Below are 18,283 nucleotides of genomic sequence, written 5' to 3' on the forward strand. Positions count from 1 at the left end.
ACCAAGTTTCCAGTTTGAAACAGTCCATTTATTTGCTTCTTTTCATGTTCACCACACGATATTACCGTTTACACCATACCGTTCCTTTGCTTGTAATCCCGTGTTTGTGTGTGGTGTTTGTGTGTGCTCTCCGTGTGTGTTCTCCGTGTGTGCTCTCCGTGTGTGGTCAAAAACTGTATGGCCTTCCGGCGGAACCTCTCACCAACACGCATAGGTTCCTACCTTTATACCCACAGTTAATTGGCTCCTACACTGAGTATACAGTGTGATGTTGTTATTCAGGATAATGCTCTCGAATAAAATCGTATTAAGGTTTGTAAAGAGTAGAGAAACTCAATGCACTCTTTTAGCACAAGATATACACTCATACTGTGTGTTGGCAAGTTATGTAGGATTACTTTTAGGGATGCTCCGATCGCCAATTTCGGGGCCGATCGCTGGAATCAGTATCGGCCGATACCGATCGCCGATCCGATCGAGTGGGCGGGGCCTAAATGGAAGATTTAAACATCACTTTAAATCTTCCATTTAAAGTGATGTTTACAACTCAGTTAATGCTCATTCACTGGAGCTTCCACAAACAACAATCAACTTAATTATTACATTCAAATTATGTACATTATTCAAGTTTACATTCACTTTGGATAATAACACGGGAGAAATGAGCGGAAGCGCTCTCTTTTCCTCTCTCCCTCTCTCTCTCCCCCTCTCTCCCGCTCCTGACAGCCTGTCAGTATCTCATGCAGCTAACTGATCTAGTAATGAGTGACCCGACAGTGAAGAATAAATATATTAATAACTAGTTTAGCTAGTTCCAGAGGTAGATAAAATAGCTAAGTGTGTTAGGTCTAACTCTTGTGTGTTTCGCTCCGCTCACCGGTCCGGCGGGCGGAGCTGCAGGATTTCTGCTTCACGTTGCATACCGCTATTTTACTGTCTTTTTCGGACACCTTAAAATAATACCAGACCGGTGAAGCCATTTTGGCGAGCTTGTTTTGCCGCACACAGAGAAAAGTGTCATGTATTCTACGTCATGCGATCTGCTCTCGCGATCGGCATGTTTAGAGAGCACCGATCGATCGGTAGAGGGTGAGTATCGGCCGATCTCGATCGGTGACCGATCGATCGGAGCATCCCTAATTACTTTTATGTCACTTTTTTGGATAGAAATGAATTGTAATATGGTTTATTTGTCAATTTTAGGACATGGGGTAGTGCTGCACTTCAACCTCTTGTGGACAGAAATAAATGCATAAGTACAGGAGAGAAAAGCACAAACACACTTTTCATCCTATTTTTATTCCTCCCTTATTATTATAATGATATATATATAAACAAAAAACTACTTGCATTATATTCAAGACATACTGTATATTATAGTTAATGCAGGGGGAGAGAGAGAATCTGTCCAGATGAAGAAACCAAAAGTGGAAAAATGCTGACTCACTTCCATTTTTTTTTACTTCACTTTTTAGTCACCATTTGTCTTTTTTTAGTTCTTGTGTGTCTCGTTGGCAGTAATGACCCTCCATACACTGGGCAGCTTTTTTTTCCAAATGTATTGAATATTTTTTTCCAAATGTATTGAATATTTTTTTCAAATACATCAGAAAAAGGCTCATCACATCAGTGGGCAGGAGCTCCAACAAGCCGTTTAGGACAGTGTATACACATACTATACAGAGATGCTGTATGAGAAACCAATGTGAGTTTGGAAAATTGCACAATATAAATGTATTCTAGTAGACCTCAACAATGGAATTATGATCAGTAGAAATGGCCATGACGATGGGACCTTTAAGACTGGAACAAGAATCTGTATGTTACTAAGTAAATATATAGTTTAGTTTAGTGTATTTTATTTTTTTCGAGCGTGAAAAACCAAAGAAAATACAAATGAAACAAAAGATGATACAGACATGATACAGTACTATACAAATGAATGCAATAACGAAACGAAATATTTAATTAATAATTGAATAATCTGTAGTATCATTGTCTGATATCAATATATATAACTTTATTGATTTACCACTGCAATCTACCCGCTACCACACAGTATTCTACACTTATTTTATTTAATAAATACTGCTTACTTACTCATTTCCCCTGAATGTGTACTTCTGTACGTTTTTTATTTTATTTTAAATACGATGTGCATGCCTTTTTATTTAATAGTGTGTTAATTTTTGTACTTTACTTGTATTTACATGTTATTTTACTTTGTACTTCTACCCCACTATAGTTCAGACAGGTAAATGGCGTACTTCTACTCTACTACATGTATTTAGTACCTTTAGTTACTTTACAGATCTGGATGATTCTGTAGCTACTAACATAGCTACAGAGTAATTATGTCGTTGAAAATCTTAGGTCACAGGCATCTCCAACAATGCAACACAATAATACAGATAAGCAGACAATATTAAAACAATATTACAATATACTATATAAAATATACATATATGAAATATAATCAAGTGTTAAATCAGACTTTAGTTCCACCTGGAGTAAATTCACAAGCTACCCTGCAGTATACAAAGTCTTTCAAACTAGCGGCACCTTTACCAGCTTTGAGAACACTTTAATGATCAATCATTATAAAACATATCATATATATTATTCTGAAATGGACCAATCTGCACAATGACTACTTTTACTTTTGGTACTTTAAGTATTTTGATGCTAATACTTTTGTACTTTTACTTGAGTAACATTTTGAATGCAGGACTTTTACTGTAACAGAGTATTCCTACACTCTGGTACTTCTTCTAAGCATCCCATAATGTGTAAACTGTATGGAATGCCGTTTAAGCCAACAATAATTAAATATATAAACTAAATAAATATGCCTATGAAATAAATAAATATAGCTATGAAATAAATAAATATAGCTCTGAAATAAATAAATGACGGAATAAATATATGTAAATGTACATTTAAATACACATTTATTTACTTCAAGGGACTTTTATTTCATAATGCCACATTTATTTAATTCAATACATTTTATTTCATAATGCCTCATTTATTTATTTCAGAATTCATTTCATAACCATATTTGTTTATTTCATGGGCATATTTATTATGTATTTATTTAATTTGGGCTTAAACGGCATTCCAGTTTACACATTATGGGATGCTTAGTAGAAGTACCAGAGTGTAGGAATACTCTGTTTCAAGTAAAAGTCCTGCATTCAAAATGTTACTCAAGTAAAAGTAAGGCAAGGCAAGGCAAGTTTATTTATATAGCACCTTTCAACACAAGGCAATTCAAGGTGCTTTACAAAAATGAGAGACATTCAGACAAAGGTATTTAAAAACAGTAAAAGATAATAAAAGAAACATTAAAAGAAAAAATACACGTACATGAATAAAAGGTTACAGTGCAGTTTAAGATATGAATAGTTCACACAGAAGTTCCACTTTACTGATGAACACAACGGCTCAGTTTCAATTAAAAGCAGCGACAAGTACACAAATATTACCATCAAAATATAGTTAAAGTAGCTAAAGTAAAAGTAGTCATTGTGCAGATTGGTCCATTTCAGAATAATATACATGATATGTTTTATAATTATTGATCATTCAAGTGTTATCAAAGCTGGTAAAAGTGCAGCTAGTTTTATTATTTATTTATGTATTTAATTTAGGCTTAAAAGACATTCCATAGTAGTGCACCCAGGGGCAGCTTCTTACTGTACATTCCTCCCCCTGCAGGAGGAGTCCCGCCCCAACCCTCTCTGAGTTTCCTGTTGAGTTTCCCTGTTTCAGGAACTCCCTGCTTCCCTCCCCCGCCCAGGATAATAACACCGATAAAAAGATTCCTCTGGTCCGACGAGAGGATAAACTAAACACACTTGTTCATGTTTTAAGGACTTCAGTGAACCCAGCTGTCCGGATACATGTCGCTGTAGTCGGCTTATAAACCGCACAAGTTCCCCTTCCTAACCACACAGCTCCGGGTGAGTAAAACCATCGAGAATAATTTAAAGTAAACTGTGCGAAAACAGTTTATATGAAGCGTCTAGTAACATTGGTTCAACCCAAGCTTTTAATTAGCATGTCATCCGGTTAAAGAGGCTACAATGTGGCAACGTAAAGCCGTGTTCCTGGCTCTTAGGCCCGGGCTGTGACTAATCTCAGGCCGCGGCTCGGAGCAGGGATTCGGCCATGATCAGCTACATGCTGCTGGAGGACTTCCACACAGCAGAAAAGTCACTTTACACTAAGGGTTTCTGCCTCTAAAGCTCAAATGAGAAGCAAATAATAAGTTTGTAGTGAGTTGGAGTTGAGAGTTATGTGTGTCCATGAGTTGTGATTGCTGTTGGAAAAAGTTAATAAAAGTTATACATTTAATAATTAAGCTAATTAACTTTCAGTAGGTGTTCCAAGTGACACTTAATGAGTCTTTATCATTGTTTTAATTTGATTTTTGTTTGATCCTTTGGGATTTACTGTATTCGAAGACAGTGTTGTGTTCAGGAACCAGACTGTATTCCACACCCTGGTGATGCATTCACTGCCCTGCCTAAATACTAGTTCACTTCAGCCTCTGCATCAGTTTGAACTTTCTATGTTAGGATATTTAGGGAAATACCTTGTAATGTTTTTCTTTGTACTTAATTAGGCATCTTTTTCACATGTTCAGATAGATAATAATAATAATAATAACAATGGTTGGCATACTTTTAATAAAAATAATAGGTATTATTATAAATCATAATATGTAGGAAAATGTATAGAAGAAAAGATGTGTTTCTGAATTTAGCATATATCATTTACATACAAATAAAAATACTTAGGAAAATAACTTTTAAAATACATGTTTTAGAGAATTAAGAATATATTTCAAACATAGAAATAAATAATAATGATAATTAAATATAAAATACTGGAACAACATTCCTAAATACTACATTTTTGTAGTATTTAGTATGTATGTAGTTTGTGCAAATGAATATGTTCACTTTGGATTAAATTGGGTTGGGTTTCCATCAAATCTGTCAAACGTGCCTTTTTAAAGAGGAGTGTGTGAAGTCTTGCTTTTAGTTTACAAGTCTTAGATATGAGGACACGATGAAAGGAAGGAAGGAAGGAAGGAAGCAACGATAGTGAAACCACATCCGTTTGTATCTGGTGCTGCTTCTTCCGGTGGTTGCACAGATGCTGCAAAACCAACTTTTAACTTCATACTTCAGGTGTTCTTGTTATACTTCAGCGGTGAAGCCACTGAAACTGATTTTTGGGTTTCTATTTTTCATTCAATGACTTTTAGGATTGACGTGTATTTGTTAAAGTATACAGAGCAACGTTTGTTGTCCTAATTTCCTGCCTTTTTGGAGATTTTTGAACCTTTTTTAAACTTTTCTTTTACCCCAATCTTTGAGTTTTTGTTGGCAAGTTTGATCATTTAACTCTAACCCAATGTAGACCCGAGTCCTATGAAAACACTTGCATAGAAGTCATTGGAGAAAAAGGAAAATGTCATGGATCTGTGTAGCTTTGTTGTTGTTGTTGTGTCTTTCTTAGTAGGGCTGCACGATTCGGGGAAATAATCTAATTGCGATTTTTCTGACAGATATTGCGATTCGATTTACGATAGTTGTTTTTAAGCGACCCAACGGAAGTTTATTGTAAAATGCAGCCATATCTCCGGCTAGGAAGGTCGTATCAACATGCTCCCGTCTCTAGCGCCCCACAGCCCGAGCTACGAGTGAAAGAACTAAACTTACATGAAACTTCCGTTGGGTTGCTTTAAAGTCAAGCTTCAGTTTAAGATTCACCCTGTCATAGAAACATGTGATGGAGCATTACTAACCTGACTCAGATGTTTCACCAAACCATCTAAAGCTCCATTGGAAGCCATTTGGAAAGGGCAGGCACTTTCACAAATACTTGGCAGGTGATTGGATCAATCTGTCTATCACCTTCTATCAGGGGCCACCTCTGATTGGTTAACTATGGCTGGTACATGTGGAGCACAGCACTTCTGATTGGTGTGGATGACTGACACACAAGAAGAACAAAGCCCTACTTCTTACTTTGTGGACATTTTCTCGTCAATGTCGGTCTTTGTTTAGTTATTTAGCCTCTTTTTTTGCTTGTAGTCGTTAAGCATTATTCTGTGCAATTGTTGCTTTTGGTTTGGTCTTGTTCAAGTCACTGTGATGTGTCCCTGTGGTCATTGTAAGTATCTTCTTGGGTGGTTGTCCTCTCTTTTAGTAACATTTTGCAGGTGAAAGCTCTGGGGGCCTCTGACACTTTTGGCCCCTGAGTTGAGTCTTTTTCCTTAATTCATCAACACAGGCTTTTGTTTGGGTCCAAGTGTACTTTTTTAGATTTACTAGTGGCACTTAAAGTTTTGAAGCTCTGAGAAACGTAGAGATTGTTTTTGCGTTGATAAGGAAGTGTGTGATATCCTGCCGAAGAAGGCTTTCACACCTCAGTGCAGAATCCTTGGTCGGAGGATTCCGGTTTAGATATTCTGTTTTGTTTTGAGTGTGTTGTGCAGGGCATGTTGTTGCATCTCTTCAGAGGAATGCAGCGGCTTCCTCAAAGTCTTTAGATGTGAAATCTTCTCTGATGAATGTGATATTCTTGCATTTCATTTAGGCAGAGCTTACATAAGTGTCAAATCTGAAATATGACACATTCTGCTAATTTTCAGCTTCATATCAGTATGTTGTGTCTCTCCTGGGACATGTCTCCTTGCTTTAATGTTCAAAAAGCTCTTTATTTCTCTCATACTGCCTGTGCTGCAGCACCTCTTTTCACCCTCAGTCTGAAACCAGAGCCCAGTCTGCTCTGATTGGCTAGCTGGCCGGCTCTGTTGTGATTGGTCAACCGCTTAGAGATGTCCCGTCCCCTTAGCCTATCACGTACAATGTGTTGGAGCGCTAGCTAATAACAGCGCAAATGTAACAAAGTCACTATGTTCAGAAAGGAGTGGAATGGTTGCGTTTCAGGCGGGGCGGGGGGGGGGAGTGCGTGGGAAATAGTAATAACTATAATCTTATTTAATGTGCTAACTTTAGATAACTATGCTTCAATCTTCATTTTATTGAAGGAAAGTCATTATATGCACAAAAGTTTATGAATGACAAGGATTCAATCCTCCAGTCCCTCCTGAGTGTGCAGAGGTGTCCCCGTTAGTCTTCCTGTGATTTCACAAACGTCTGAGGAGCTTAAAGGTGGGGTAGGTAAGTTTGAGAAACCGGCTCGAGATACACTTTTTGTTATATTCCATGGAATGCTCTTAACATCCCGATAGCAATGAATATCTGAAGTGCTTTGACAAAAAATCCTTAAAAAAATGTCATCTGTAGAAGCCGTAATACTGTAAAAAGCACGACCAATCATTTTAGCCGGCCCGGCTTAACGGATTGGATTGCCGCCCTGTCTGTCAGCCTTCCATCTCGTGCAGGGCCGCCCCTGGCCAACTTGGGGCCCCAAGCGACATTGTGAGATGAGGCCCCCCCCCCCAACCGACAGGAGTGAAAACATTTTTTTTGGAAACAAAGTAGTCTACTTTGCAAATATAATAACTGTTTATTATTATTATTATTATTATTATTATTATTATCAACACAGTTACTTTTGTATACAGTGAGGTAAATGGTAAATGTGCATGTATGTCGTTCAGTATGCGTTTACAGGTGAATACGTCTGCATTTCCTGCCAAATACTAGCCTCAAAAAAATTAAAATATAATTAATGCAAATAAACTACTTCTACTAATAATAATTGTGACGAAGGTAACTTCACGGCCGTAATACTGTAAAAAGCACGACCCCGGCTAAACGGATTTACCGCCCTGTCTGTCAGCCTTCCATCTCGTTCCCTCATTGGGCGTGCATTGCGCGTTCATGTGTGTTGGAGGAGGTGTCTGTAAGGAAGTCTGAAGGAAGGGGCGGATTCTTTTCGGCTGTGTACTTTCACATTTGAGTGCACTCGAGCCGGTTCCTGAAACTACCCCACCTTTAAGTGAAATACTCCTGGTTTGATTCTAGCGGTTGTTTTCATTTCATTTCATTTCAAACCTTTATTTAACCAGATTGGTCCCATTGAGATCATAGATCTCTTTTTCAAGGGAGACCTGCAGCATATAGGTTCCACATGAAACATAAAACAATAAAGGACATTATACATTATATTTACAGGATACATAGTTATAGACATTTACAAGTGCCCATTGTATCGGCAAGCATTTCATTTACCCTAGCTTTAAAAACATGCAGAGGAATGAGATTGCTCAGTTTCAATTCTTGCTGAAGATTGTTCCAAGCAAGTGGAGCTGCGCACATAAAAGCTGTCTTACCTGAGACAGTCCTTGCTCTTGGCACATCCAACAAGACCACATCATGTGACCTCAGACAATAGCTGCTTGCAACTCTCTGTGTTATCAGCGAGCAGATATAATACGGGAGTTTACCCAACAAAGCTTTATAGATAAAAGTGTACCAGTGACTGAGCCTCCGTACAGAGAGAGATGGTAAACCTGCCTTGGTATACAGTGTACAGTGATGTGTAAGCGCTTTACAATTTGTGACAAATCTCAGAGCACTGTGATACGCAGCATCCAATTTGCTCAGGTAATTGGCAGGTGCATTCATATACAACAAATCCCCATAGTCCAGCACAGGTAAAAAGGTCACAGTGACTAGCCTTTTCCTGGCCTCAAGTGAGAAACAGGACTTGTTTCTGAAAAAGAAACCTAGCCTAACCCTCAGTTTTTTTAGCAGGTTATTGACATGAAGTTTAAAAGAGAGACGATCATCAAGCCAGATACCCAGGTATTTGTAACAGGCAACAACTTCAAGTTTTGTTCCTTGCGTAGTTACAATATCTAAAACAGGCTCTGGAGTCTTTTTAGTTTTTGAAAAGAGCATTACCTTGGTTTTCTCAACATTTAAAAGAAGCTTTAGTTCAGAGAGCTGAGTCTGAATAGTGTTAAAAACAGCTTGTAATTTAACAACAGCCTCTTTAATGGAGGGACCTGCACAATACATTACAGTATCGTCCGCATAAAAATGTAAAGTAGCTTCATCCACATCATCACCTACACTGTTAATATATATGGAGAATAAAAGTGGTCCTAAAACAGAACCTTGTGGTACACCATTAGAAATGTTTAACCACTCAGAAGACAGCCCATCAAAGTGAACACATTGGGACCTTTCAGAGAGGTAGTTCACAAACCACCCCACTGCGTGGCTGGATATGCCTATACTGAGTAGCCTCTGCTTTAAGATGCAATGATCAACGGTGTCAAACGCTTTGGAAAGGTCAATAAACAGAGCTGCACAACTCTGCTTATTATCTAAAATAGTAGTAATGTCATTTACCACTTTCATTGTCGCAGTGATGGTACTGTGTTTCTTTCTGAATCCTGACTGATGTTTAGACAGGATATCATTTATACATAAAAACTCCTTTACTTGTTCACTCACTAAGCGTTCGAGCACCTTAGCCAGAACTGACAATTTAGAGATTGGCCTATAGTTATTTAAAATAGTTGCCTCCCCTCCTTTCAGTAAAGGCAAGACATAAGCAGACTTCCATACTTTTGGAATTGTGTTCGTGCTGAGGGAGAGGTTAAAAAGAGAAGTAAGAGGTGGAGCAATAAAATCTGCAGCTATCTTTAAAAAGAAAGGTTCTACGTTGTCCGGGCCAGCCGGTTTCCTAGGATCTAACTTGGATAATGCTTCATGAACAATACCAACAGTTAAAGGAGTAAAACTGAAAGGGTTTTCCAGACCACATTGTTCAGAGTCAAGGATTGGAGTGTTCACAGGAGCCACACAGCCAAACAGAGAGCCACAAGACACAAAATGCTTATTAAAACAATTTAGCATAGTAGCCCTGTCTGATATAGTGTCAGATGCTGTGGTAAGGCACGGAGGTAGCTCATTTGGGATATCACCAGTGGAAATCGATTTTATGGCTTTCCAAAATTTCCTAGGATTATTCAGGTTTTCTGTGGTAACCGACAAATAGTACTTTGATTTAGCACTTTTTATTTGGGATGTGAAGCTATTTCTTAGCTGCCTAAAACGTAGCCATTCTACCTCTGAGCCTGATTTCCTAGCCTTAGCCCAAGCATTATTTCTCTCATGAAGGAGACTGGACAGCTCAGCAGAAAACCAGGGATTGTTTCGTCCCTTCACTCTAAATTTACGCAGAGGTGCATGTCTATCTATAATTTTCATAAAACCAAGATAAAAATAAGACCATGCAGTTTCTACATCAGCACACAAATTGATTCTACCCCAATCAAAATCAAACAGATCATGTAAAAAACCCTGCTCCACAAAGTGTTTTTTGTCTCTCTTTGTGATGATACGTGGTTTAACCTTTTGGACCTTAGTGTCCCTAATTGTGGCTACAACACAGTGGTCACTCACATCATTAGCAAATACTCCCACAGATGAGTATTTATGTGGAACATTTGTTAAAATTAGATCAATTAAGGAGGATTTATTTGGGGACTTAATATTTGGGCGAGTAGGACTGTCTATAATCTGGGTAAAATTCAAAGAGGTACACAGGTTTTTAAAATCCTCTGACACAGAAGTTAACCAGTCCCAATTAAAATCACCAAGCAGCACTATTTCCTTGTAGGAAAGTTGCGATAACAGTTTTGCCAATGACGATAAAGAGTCCTTGACAGCCGAAGGGGCCCTGTAGCAGCCCACCACCATGAGCTGTTGACCCTTTGTTACCTCAATATTCACGGCTAAAAATTCTAGCAGTTTACTAACAGATTTGGAAACCATATTAGTTACACAAAACTTATTTTTCACATAAATGGCAACGCCACCACCTTTTTTAGGCCGGTCACCTGTTTGCCCTCAGCCTGACTCACCTCGTTACCTGCAGCAGTGTAAGCTCCTTACCGTGTGATTACAGACGGTCAAACACGCGCTGTGCTCTCTGAACCCGTTTATAAGCAGCATGTCTTTTCTACTTTGTCTTATAAGAGCAGACGCATTTACAGATTAAACAGGAACTGTGAAGACGCTCGCTTCATTCTTTTTAAATAATGCACTGGCAGTTCAAGTGGATGAACTCAAGAATGGAGTTGTCGGGTCAATGTTTGTCAAAGCTCCTTTATGTTCCCTATCTATATTTGTAAATGTATGTTTTGGGAAAAGCAGGACGGTTTGTTTCAGGTTTTCTCTCCGTCACATGTCTTTGAGTCTTACTTCACTTTTTTGTCACAGACTTTTAATGATTTGCCGTCTGACATCCCCTCGTGTCAAACAAAAAGAAGAAGATGTTTGTCTGAGTAATTACTGAGACAGAGTTCGCTGTTCTTTCTGACTTCCTTCCCTCTTTAAAAAACCATTATTTCACAACTTAGCGCCTCCTTTGACCCCCTCAGCAGCAGAACACTGATACTTAATAACACTGATCACTGCAGTCAGTCGGCAGTAACACAACACCACCGTTTTATTTTGCACTTTGTGTTTAAAGCTGCTATTTGTGCACAGTGTCAGATCAAGACAAGGCAAGTACTCTAAATGATATGCTAGAAGTAGAATTATATTTAAGTAGTGTTTGTGTAGGATAACTGCTAGCGTGGCAGTCCAAAAGTCAACATGTTAAAGCTGATAAACATACAGTTGTATACTTTTTTACTTACATTACTTTTCATTGACCTGGTGTAAAAACAACGAAGGTCAGACTCCTCAGTTTGGACTGTGGCACATTTTCTGTTGTTTCAGCTCGGTACTGAATTTAGGTTTAAGTGCATTTTAGGATGTTAATGTTTATTTATTAAGATATAGGAGAGTTCCTACACTTTTCTCCTAATAAACACACCGAGATGAAACCTGAAGGTCAGGGCTTGTAGCTCATAATTAGGGCTCCAAGTCCCTCGAACAAATGCTTCTTCAGGCGACGCTTGACTCGACTTAACTTTAGACATTTCACCAGCGTTCCAGCAGATCCTATTTTCATACATTCTTCGTAGTCGAGCTTTCTGTCGATGTGGTGGAGTAAAGGACTTCGAGCAATCGTTTGGTTCGACAACATTTGCAATAAATGTTAGTTCGGTCCACGTCAGATTTTTTAAAATCCCTAATACCTCCAGACGACGGACACAGCTCCTCTCCTCCTTCTTCTTGTGTGTCGTATGTATCTCCAGCTCCAGTCTCTCTCTCTTCAGGGTCCATCTTTACATTCAGCTTCACATCTTATGCTACTGCGGCTACGCTTGGCACTGAACCCCAGCGTGGGGACTCCTTTCACTGCCGCACCGCTCAAGTGCCCGTCGCTACGATTTCAACAGTGTTACGGTATAGGACAAATGTATATCATATGGTATATAGTTCACGGTATTCGGTTTGAAACGGTACACCGCCCGGCACTACTCATAATCATTTTACTTCAGATGTAATGTGACGGAGAACATAACAAGGCTTTTCTCTTATTTGAATGAAGCTTTCAATACGATTAATTGATTGTTTATCAATAAAAGTGATTTTAATTTATTTGACAAAGTAACTTTCTACTGAATATAACCTGTTAGTTTGTACAAACAGTGTGTTGTGTTAAACAAAATAGTGGTTTTTGAGGTTAACACCAACAAATATGAAGTGGAACTGAATATTTGATATGATAAAAACAATCATATTATGCATGTTAATTATTATGCAAAATAAAAATCCATATTATTGAGAATGGATACAGTATTACAAAACATAAAGACAATTACAAGACAATATATTTTAATATTTTCTTCCACCCCTACATTGAAAAACTACATATCCCATGAGTCAGTGCGGTCGGACTTTGAGTTTTTAGAAACTAAATCTAAATGTCTTCCGCCTGCAGTGATCTGTCAGCTGTTTCTCATCTCCTGCCGTGTTCAATGACCTGACAGTGACCGTGTGTGTGTCCCTGTGTGTGTGTGTAATGTAATTATTCAGACCCTTTATCTGCAGCTGGGGGTCAGTGACCCCCGCCCCCCCCCCCACGACCACAGGCTTTGTGTTTCTCTCGATTCTGATTGCAAACGTGTTTTTGATTGTTCGCTGTCAGCAGCAGTGTGAGAATGCAAACAGCAGCGGAGCTCGCAATAAACAGGTCTGATGTATTTCACTGGATCCATGTTGGTCATCAGTTTGCTCCTGGACCTGTTGAGGAACGGGGCAATATGTATTAATATTATGTATACGACAACACAAACACTCATTTATATTTAAGTATTGTTTAAAGAGCCCATTAGTTTCTATCCCTTTGTTTACTTCAGGGACACATTGACATCAATATGTAACACTTACGCTCCTATTGGCGCTCCAACACATTGTACGTGATAGGCTAAGGGACGGGACATCTCTAGGCGGTTGACCAATCACAACGGAGCCGGCCAGCTAGCCAATCAGAGCAGACTGGGCTCTGGTTTCAGACAGAGGGTGAAAAGAGGTGCTGCAGCAAAGGCAGTATGAGAAAAATAAAGAGCTTTTTGAACATTAAAGGCCCCGTGTCATGGCCATTTCTACTGATCATGATTCCATTGTTGAGGTCTAGAATAGATGACTTTGTTCAATGTTCCAAAATCACATTGGTTTCTCACAGCATCTCTGTATAGTCTGTGTATTCACTCTCTGTCCTACACGGCTTGTTGGAGCTCCTGCCCCCCCCCCCCCCTCCCTGTGAGCCCACTGTGCTCTGATTGGTCAGCTCGCCCACTCTGTTCTGATGAGTCCACCACCGTTACAGCGGAACATCAGTGATTATGTGTTACAATGGCGTTTGTTAGCAACCAGGAAATGACAAAACAGATGAGAATGCTGCGTGGGGTCTGGGTGCCGTGATGGCGGGACGTTGCCCATTTGGACCAATGGGTCCATTTGGGTATGGACACGTCACTGTATCCAGGAAGACAAAGAGAAATGTCCAACGAGGCGTTCTGGGGCAGCAGACAGGTCTTCTCTGTGTTAGAGCTTTACTCGCTGCAGGGTGTACTTTGAGGGTTTGTGACTCTGCAGACCGCTTACATGCAGAAAAACCTTCATAACACAAGGGGACGGGTGATAACCAGAAAAGCATGACATGCGTCCTCTTTAAACTCTGCCAGTAATTCAACATGTTTATAGCCTACAGTTTATATTCTGGTCTGTTAAAAATGTTTGTTTTAATTGCACTGAAACCTTCCCCAAGCGAGGGCTTAGCAGCATATTTTCACTCAGCCGTAACCCTAAATGGCATCGTGCTGTTACAAAGGCTATAGTGTCATGAGGATTTGAACTATAGTCTAACTTATTTTGCAACGATATGACTACCGTACTTTTCGGACTATAAAGCGCACCTGCATATAAGCCGCAGCAGCTAAATTGTCCGTCTGTCTTGCTCTCGTTCTGTCTCTCGGTTCCACTTTTACTTTGGCGCGCTACCTGTCTCACTCTTTTCCGGCCTCCAGCTTTTCCTGCTGGAGCCCGCCCTTAAAGGTGGCGGGCGCGGACCGGTCATAGAGTAGTGTTAAGGTGGTTAATTTTACCTGTAAAATCCATAGATTTAGGAGGCCCCCTAGTGGCCGTTAGCTGTACAAAGAAAATGGGGGGGAAAGTCGCGGCTTATAGTCCGAAAAGTACGGTATTTGTAAATTGATTCAGAATTATTGAATGTTTTTTCTAATGCATGTTCTTAATTTAAGAATATAACTAATGATTCTAATAATTCTTAATTGTCAAAGAAACTACAGCTTATCTTAAGTCCTCCAATGATGTAACATACTATACTTAAGACATAGAAACAAATCAAATGGTGCAAGAGACATAATGCTGCAGGTAAAATACAGGAGTAAAGCTTTTGACACCGTCGATCATCGCATCTTGAAGCAGAGGCTAGTCAGTATTGGCATATCCAGCCATGCAGTGGGTGGTTTGTGAACTACCTCTCTGAAAGGTCCCAATGTGTTCACTTTGATGGGCTGTCTTCTGAGTGGTTGAACATTACAAATGGTGTTCCTCAAGGTTCTGTTTTAGGACCACTTTTATTCTCCATCTACATCAACAGTTTAGGTGATAATGTCGATGGAGCTACTTTACATTTGTATGCGGATGATACCGTGATATACTGTGCAAGTCCCTCCATTAAGGAGGCTGCTATTAAATTACAGGCTGGTTTTAATATTATTCAGACTCAGCTCTCTGAATTAAAGCTTCTTTTAAATGTGGATAAAACCAAGGTAATGCTCTTTTCTAAAGCTAAAAAGACACCAGAGCCTGTTTTAGATATTGTAACTACGCAAGGAATAAAACTTGAAGTGGTTGCCTGTTACAAATACCTTGGTATCTGGCTTGATGATTGTCTCTCTTTTAAACTTCATGTCAATAACCTGCTTAAAAAGCTGAGGGTTAGGCTAGGTTTCTTCTACAGGAACAAGTCCTGTTTCTCGCTTGAGGCCAGGAAAAGGCTCTGTGACCTTTACCTGTGCTGGACTATGGGGATCTGGTCTATATGAATGCACCGGCCCATTGCCTGGTCAAGTTAGATGCCGCGTATCACAGTGCACTGAGATTTGTGAAAAACAAAGTATTAAGCCATCACTGTACCCTGTATGCAAGGGCTGGTTTGCTTTCACTAACTGTACGGAGGCTCAGTCACTGGTACATTTTTATATACAAAGCCATGTTAGGGAAACTTCCATCCTACATCTGCTCCCTGATCTCACGGAGAATTGTAAGTGGCTACTGCCTGAGATCGAATGCTGTGGTTTTATTAAATGTGCCAAGTGCTAGGACTGTCTTAGGGAAGAAAGCTTTTAGATGCGCAGCTCCTCTGTCTTGGAACAGTCTGCAAATCAAATTGAGCAATCTGGTGCCAGTAAATGTTTTTAAAGCTCGGTTGGATGCTACTCAATCGGAAGCTATTGGTACCTGCTTATGTGGATAGTTATGTAAATGATGCTGGATGATGTCCTTTTGTTGTTCTATTTATGTTTTTGTTTCATGTGGAACTACTTGAGCAGGTCTCCCTTGGAAAAGAGATCAATGATCTCAATGGGATTTATCTGTATAAATAAAGGTTATCTTAAATCGAATGATCTTTGCTCTTAAAAACTCGCTTAACTTCTCTTTGTTTTACTCTGTGTTTGATTAGTTCTCTTTATTCTCTGTATGTTTTTAAAGGTGTTCTGTTATTACCTGAAAGGCTGCCATGCTTTTGAAAGGCCCCTCCTTCCACAGACTAACCTCTCCTCTTCCTCTCTGCAGCATCATGACGTCCACAGTGACTCTGGAGGATGCTCTCTCCAACGTGGATCTGCTGGAGGAGCTGCCGCTGCCGGACCAGCAGCCCTGCATCGAGCCGCTGCCGGCATCCATCATGTTCCAGGTCCGGACACACACACACACACACACACACACACACACAAATACCATGTATACATCACTTCAGGGGACATTACATTGACTTACATGCATTTCCTGGAGACTTATCCTAACCTTAACCCTAACCAACACATGCCTTACCCTTAACCTTACCCTAACCAAGTCTTCACCCTAAAATGAATGATCCCCCTTATGGGGTCCTCAAATTTGTCCCCATAAGGGAGGCGAGTCCCCACACGTAACTGTGTAAACAGATTTAGGTCCCCACAAGTATAGTAATGCTAGGCCACACACACACACACCATTTTTTATCATCAACATGCACTTAAAATACTGTACATCAAGGAGGAATCAGGAGGTCGTACTCCAACCCACATTTTAGAGACACTTGACTTGATGCAACTTAAAATCTGTTTATTCATCCAAAGTAATATCTTGTTATATACTCAACAATTAAATAGCAGATTTGTTGCAATATCCTGCAGCGATACTATACACACTTCCTCTGCTGCAGGGAGCTAATGTATCACATTACACACAGACACCAGTCTTTATACTGATCTACTTCAGATGCATCGGTTAATTACGGCACACAAAGAGACTTGATGTGACATTTTTGGATTATTTTTACACAGTTTTTACGAACATTAAGACGTCGATATGCTGCAGTTACATAGGATACAAGAAAATAATTCATAGACAAACAAACTAGTGATAAAGAAGATAAATGGCAGACATTAACACGTAGTTCATTTATCATAATATGCACATTGTTATAATTAACCAATGCATTTAAAATAAATTAGTAGAAAAGAGCAAATAGACTTGATTGATTTTGGGATTTTTTAAACGTTTTTTAACGAGCACAAAGACGTGTTATATGCTGCAGTTACATAGGATAAAGAATAGACAAACTAGTGATAAAGAAGATACATTAGTGACATTAACAAATACAAGTGCGGACATTACCATGAACATACTGTATGTACACGTTTTCATCTGATATAAATTATATAATATTAGTGTTGCTCCTTAATTGAAATGGTAACCTCTGTTCTTGGATACCTGTCGCAGACACACTATGATTCTCTGTGATGTAAAATATACATATTACTCTTTCTGTAACATATGTTCCCATCTTCCCACAGCCGAACTTCAACACCAACTTTGAGGATCGAAATGCGTTCGTCACCGGCATCGCCCGATACATCGAGCAGGCCACCGTTCACTCCAGCATGGTACACACACCTCCTCTCATCTCTGTTTCCTCTCGTTCACGGGGAGTACATAAACCGAAGAAAGAAAGAAAGAAAATACCATAATAATTTGTTTTACCGGCACCATTTACACACAGCTCGTCAATTTCATAACATCTGACTTTCAGAATCTAAAATCACTTTTTAAACGTACAGATATCACCATGAAACACCCCCAGTTGATAACTTACAGTTACTAGTATAGATCGGTGCAGAAACAACTCCTAAAACCATAAACGTTTGTTCGACACAGATTATTTTCTGCTATAATCCAAAACCACACGGAGAAATCCTGTAGTTTTTTGTCCCCTTTGCTACTTTAAGGGTTGGACTACACGGATACGTCATCACTGCAAAACTCTCATTTGTAATGAAAGTTTTCTGAAATATAATGTCTAGATATGCAAATAGGGCATTATCTAAATAAATGTGAAGTGAGTTCTATACATTTCCAGAACTAAAACGGTCTCTTACTTGCACTTACAGTATAAAACAAGCTTGCTGGACTACAATATGTAAAATCAAGTTAACAGACTACCGTACTTTTCGGACTATAAAGCGCACCTGCATATGAGCCGCAGCAGCTAAATTGTCCGTCTGTCTTGCTCTCGTTCTGTCTCTCGGTTCCACTTTTACTTTGGCGCGCGACCTGTCTCACTCTTTTCCGGCCTCCAGCTTTTCCTGCTG

General features: G+C 39.4%; 1 protein-coding gene across 2 annotated transcripts in view; it reads left to right on the top strand.

Moving 5' to 3' along the window:
• The first annotated feature begins 3,745 nt into the window (after positions 1-3,745).
• Positions 3,746-18,283, top strand: part of cyfip1 (cytoplasmic FMR1 interacting protein 1) — a 56,955-nt gene continuing 42,417 nt past the window's right edge. The window contains exons 1-3 of one of the 2 annotated variants that reach the window (XM_034081567.2): positions 3,746-3,965; positions 16,224-16,344; positions 17,489-17,578. In XM_034081567.2, the coding sequence (XP_033937458.1) occupies positions 16,228-16,344; positions 17,489-17,578 (207 nt within the window). In that variant the 5' untranslated portion in view covers positions 3,746-3,965; positions 16,224-16,227. Of the gene's footprint in view, positions 3,966-11,491; positions 11,513-16,223; positions 16,345-17,488; positions 17,579-18,283 lie in introns of those variants that run through there. The other variant, XM_034081568.2, reaches the window with a different exon arrangement.

This window comes from Pseudochaenichthys georgianus, chromosome 4 (genome assembly GCF_902827115.2).
Source record: "Pseudochaenichthys georgianus chromosome 4, fPseGeo1.2, whole genome shotgun sequence".
Taxonomy (NCBI): Eukaryota; Metazoa; Chordata; class Actinopteri; order Perciformes; family Channichthyidae; genus Pseudochaenichthys; species Pseudochaenichthys georgianus.